Source organism: Palaemon carinicauda, chromosome 28 (genome assembly GCF_036898095.1).
Source record: "Palaemon carinicauda isolate YSFRI2023 chromosome 28, ASM3689809v2, whole genome shotgun sequence".
In the NCBI taxonomy this organism is placed as follows: Eukaryota; Metazoa; Arthropoda; class Malacostraca; order Decapoda; family Palaemonidae; genus Palaemon; species Palaemon carinicauda.
In genome coordinates, this window is record NC_090752.1 from 79,254,489 (window position 1) to 79,260,249 (window position 5,761).

Genomic DNA, 5,761 nt, shown 5'->3' on the forward strand with positions numbered 1-5,761 from the left:
CTCAAAACACTTCTCGTTATAAGCTACATGGAAGCCTCAAATTCTTTACCTAGCGATAAATATATTTCTATAATGGAATGTGACTTCAGGCTAAGCCTTGATAATGACCTATCTTTTCGTGTTCTGTATATATGTTCCTAGTTTTAATTAACCCCGGGAGGAACTCGGTAACAAGGCTAGAGAAACTTCAGGTGAAGGAAACGTATAGGAAAATCTGGGATGTTGGTGAAAAAGAGCAAGTGATCTCAAAGAGACAGACGTGCCTGAAAAGATGAATCTGTTCACATTGTAAAAACAAGAGTATAAGTTATTTGGTGAAAGGTAATATCATTACCACGGCATTTTTTAAATCGATGAATTCGTTTAAAGGCGTGTAAATAACCGTTTATAATTTCTTCAATAACACGGCCCTAAGTTGTTTACCATGAGAAATAACTGATGTTATTTAAAGCAACCTAACACATACGTGGGTCATGGGATCAGTGTGTCGGCAGTCCGTATAAAGGGTTGCGATGCAGGCCATCGCTGGATTTTGAAATTTGTAGAATACACGTGCTTTATCGGCACAGAAATACAGAAGGACAGACAGGATGACGATGAAATGAGAGCAGCACAGATGACGGGCGAGAGTGAGTCGGATGCAGAAGTCTAGGGGCGCCGCAAAGCAGGTTTCACTGTCATTCTAGACTCTGTCCTTCTCTCGGTCTTGCAGAAATTATTTCTTTTTATAGGAGCTCCTCGTTGAGCAGAGAGAGAGAGAGAGAGAGAGAGAGAGAGAGAGAGAGAGAGAGAGAGAGATTTCAACTCACTCAAATCAGTGGTTTCCCCAGCCACACTGGGACCCTTTGCTCATTGCACCTGACCGATGACGTCTTTTGCAATTTTTGAGGCAACAAGCCCTATTCACGCCGGGAACTCTCGGTGTCTTGCATATTAATATGTACTATCCATTGCGATGAAAATGTGATTGATTCTTTGTTCATTGAAATTCTATTTATTCATCCATATGTCAATAATGCTGCATACGATCCATGAAGTTGAGTCTCACTGTAATAGGGAATACAAAAAGGGGATCACTTCGTAGTAATAAAGTAATTTTGAATATTTATAAATCGCTAGAAAAAAACGAATATTACTTTCAACCCTCCCCGATCCATTCGACATACAATTATCTCTCTCTCTCTCTCTCTCTCTCCTCTCTCTCTCTCTCTCTCTCTCTCTCTCTCTCTCTCTCTCTCTCTCTCTCTCTCACTGTGAAACAGCTTCAAATTAGAAAAGAAAAACGAGCGGGTTGTTTTTTTAAAGGATAGCTAATTCAAAAACAAACAGGTTTCCGCACTCAGGGATATCTAGTCCGGTTTAACGATTAGAAGCAGATGGAGCCGGAATCCGGATTTTTGAAACTAGTGAACGTAAACAACTCGAAACGGTAGTTGCTTCTTTGCAACGCAATAATTCAACGTTACAATATATTCAGCAATGTTTTATAGTTAATTTGAATGACCTGAGTCTCAACGTGAATAGTATACACTATCAAACATTAAGATCGATTGATTGATTTGAGTTTTTCAGGTCAATTAGTCAATCAATTGTAAGGTTTGATAGTGTATTAGACAAGCTAATACACTTTCTTGTGGCCAGTTTTCTTTTTGTTGTGTTGATATTTTTAGGTTCCTAATTAATATTGATATATGACCAATAACGACAATCCGCCTAAAATTTAGTTTTCTTGATATTGGACACAAAGGGTATTTAAGATACTTCTACAACCATTTCAAATACAAATAAAACATTGGAAGTTCCTCAACAGAGAGAGATAGAGAGAAATTAATCTTATACAAAGAATTTCAATTGATAATACTGAAACAAATGCAAATATCGATCTGTTTATGCAAAAGTTGAATGATTTCTGTTTTTCGATGGAAAAGACGATTACCATATAATGATTATATAAAGTCTGTATGGTGAACAGAGAAACATTTAATAGAATATATAAATAAAGTCAAGATTGCAACCTCATAGTCAAAGATGGTACTAATAATGTTTTTCCTAAGGTGGTGGAAAAATAAAGAGGGATTCAAATCTCTGTAAACTTTGACAATTTCGCTGTTTTGGATATGTCAAATAAGTAAGATTTACTGTAGTAAATCATATTTACCAGAAAATTACAATATATATGTATATATGAATTTATATATATATATATATATATATATATATATATATATATATATATATATATATATATATATATAGCCTATATACATACAGTATATGTGTATATATATATATGTATATACATATATACATATTTATGTGTATGTGTATATATATATATATATATATATATATATATATATATAAGAGAGAGAGAGAGAGAGAGAGAGAGAGAGAGAGAGAGAGAGAGAGAGAGAGAGGAGAGAGAGAGAGAGAGAGAGAGATGAATCAAAGCTTCTAAATAAATGTAAGCTAACATCTTATTTTAATCGCATATTAAAAAAATGGTAATACTCTTCCAAATAGTGTATGGATCATGCGAAGACACGTGTTAAAGGTTGGCATTTTTTTCAGAAAGGCAAACAACATAAAAAAGGAGACAGAATTTCTTCAGAACATAAACGTCGAATGTATAAAACCAATATTTGCTCAGTTGTTAAACCCTGGGAGAGTTTCTCCTCATAGATTCCCTCCAATGGTGCTTTTTGTAGATACAACCTGGAGTGCTTCAACGTTTCTGTGATGACATTATGTTCGCGTAGAATCTTTCTCCCCTGCTGTATTGCTCTTTTTATTTTTACAATAGAGAATTTTATAATACGTAAAGTTAATCTTGGAATATTATGTTGTATAGAAATTTGAGAAATACATATGATTTTGATAGAGGGCAATAATATATATTTTTGTATTATCGCTAATGAATATATCATCTTCTACGCCTATTGACGAAAAGGCTCCCTGTTAGATTTCCCCAGTCGTCTCTATCTTGATATTTTGAATCAATACTTCTCCATCCATCATCTCCTACTTCACGACTCATAGTCCTCAGCAATGTAGGCCTGGGACTTCGAATTCTTCTAGAGTCTTGTGGAGCACAGTCGAAAGTTTGGCGAACTAATCTTTCTTTGGGAGTGCGAAGAGCATGCCCAAACCATTTCCATCCACCCATCTCCATTATTTCATCCACATATGGCACTTGAGTAATCTCTAATAGTTTCATATCTAATCCTGTCCTGCCATCTAACTCCTAATGTTTTTCTGAGGGCTTTGTTCTCAAATCTACAAAATCTGTTCTCAAATCTTGTCTGATTTTTTTTTTTTTCAAACTTTCATTAATCTTTCATTAGAGATTATAGTTCTTAAATATTTAAATGTTTCCACCCCATTAATCCTTTTCCTTCCAATGATATTTCATCGTCCATTGCATATTCCGTTCTTATCATCTGTCTTTGTTGTTTATATCTTGAGTCCAACCTCATGTGATATTTCATGCATTCTGGAAAGCAAGCCTTGCAAAGCTTGTGGAGTTTTCCTAATAAGGACAGCGTTACCAGGATATTCCAACTCTGCTAATTTCCTGTTACCAATCCTGACCAGTTCTTTTCCGCCGTTCCCAACTGTTCTATGCATTACAAAATCCATGAGTAGGATCAGCAACATAAGTGACAACACATTCCCTTGGAGTACTCCACTGTTCACTGGAAATTCATTTGAAAGGACTCCATTAACATGAACAGACTAAATCAAATTTATATATCTAAGTGAAACTCCACAATAACACAGGACTCTCCACAAACTTGGCCGGTGCATACTATCAAAGGCTTTTTCCTAGTCCACAAATGCCATCAAAAGTGGATTTCTATATTTTACACAATGCAGTACAACATGTCTTGAAATGAAAATTTGATCAGTACAACTTCAACCTTTTTTAAATCCTGGTTGTTCATCTCTCAGATTTTACATTCTTTTTTTCTAGTCGCTTTAGAATGAGCATATATATATATATATATATATATATATATATATATATATATATATATATATATATGTATATATATATATATATATATATATATATATATATATATATATATATATATATATATATATATATTCATGACAACTGATGCAAGTGTGATGCCTCTGTAATTATTGTAATCAGTCACATCTTTTTTGCCATTTTCACCAACACCCCTAGCTCCCATTTATCAGGTTTTGCCTCTTCATACCACATTCTACAAAATAATCTTTTAAATGTTCCCAGAGTCACTTGAGTTTCGGCCAGTATCATCTCAGAAGTTATTTCATCGTATCCAGGGGCTATTCATCTCTTGAGCTTTTTAATGATAACTTCGACTTCAAACACACTGAATTCATTCATGGGCACATCAAGGTCTTCCTCAGCTTCAGGTATATCAATCAAATTGTCGACATCACTAAAGTGCTCCATCCAACGTTAACTTTCTTCATGGCTCTCTCGATTGATATATGATTCTGTGAACAATTCTTACACCATAGCCACTCCCTGAATTCATAACTTTGTCAGCCTCATCTGCTTTCCTGTCTAAATACTTTTTCCAGTCCTGGCTGGCTTCTCTTTTGACCTCGCTATTAATACTGGAGTACTTAGCATGCTGTACCTTGTAATTTTCATTACTTCCTCGGAAACTTTCAACAATCAATCTCTGTCTTTGTTTCCTTTTTATAGTATCTTAAGTATCATTTGATATCTATGAGTTTCTCCTCATAACTGCATGTCCCAAAGCTTTACTACCAGCTGACTGATATATTTTCTTAATATCACACCATTCTTCATTAATAGTATGCTCTAAGTCTCTAAGACTGCAAATCGATTCCTCATTTACATTTAATTGCAAATGTTTCTGTGCTCATCTTTTAGAATTTAAGGTGTATCAAACCTAGGTATTTTATCTACTTTTCTGTTGGGTTCTTTCAGTTTTAATTGAAGTGTGGGAATTAGGAGCTGGTGATCACTACCAAAATCTGCATCTTTATAGCTTCTTACTTTTCTCAGAGTCTTCCTACTTTCTTTATTATTAGCTCTGTGATCTATTTGACTTTTGTAATTGCCACCTGATGAAATCCATGTATATTTGTGGATATAATTCTTCTGGAAAAGAGTACTTCCTATAAAAAGAGTGTTTGTTGAATACAAAATTATAAAATTCGCTCCCTTTTCATTTGTAACTTTGTAACAATCTCCATACCTTGATTATTTCTTCCACCTTTAGCATTGAGGTCACCAATCAAAATTTTGATATCTCTCTCTCTGGGATATCATCTATTACACTCTGCAGTTATTCATAGTATTCATCATTCCTTTCTTAAATGGAATCATTTGTTGGTGCATAGTAAACTATCATACTAATATTGCACTGCTTTGATTTAATCTTTGCTAGTAACAATATATATATATATATATATATATATATATATATATATATATATATATATATATATATATATATATATGTGTGTGTGTGTGCGTGTGTGTGTGTGTTGTGTGTTTGTTTGTATATATAAAAAAACAATAAATGCAGCTATTTGTAGTTCACTGCAGAACATACACCTGAGACATGTCTTTGTCATGTCTGGGGGCTTGGCCATTTTTATCATCCCACCAGCTACTGCGTATTGAGGATAGTGGGAGACTTCGGGCTGATCGCTCACAGTATAGCAATCTAGTATGGGTGGCCCTGACTAGTACAGCTTTACCGATCATGGTGATATGCAAACCCCAATC

At 34.4% G+C, this 5,761-nt stretch overlaps 1 protein-coding gene across 1 annotated transcript in view; it reads right to left on the reverse strand.

The window, feature by feature from the left end:
• Positions 1-5,761, reverse strand: part of LOC137621901 (uncharacterized) — a 341,038-nt gene that overhangs the window by 19,856 nt on the left and 315,421 nt on the right. The window contains exon 10 of the mRNA XM_068352405.1: positions 467-648. Within this exon, the coding sequence (XP_068208506.1) occupies positions 467-648 (182 nt within the window). The remainder of the gene's footprint in view (positions 1-466; positions 649-5,761) is intronic.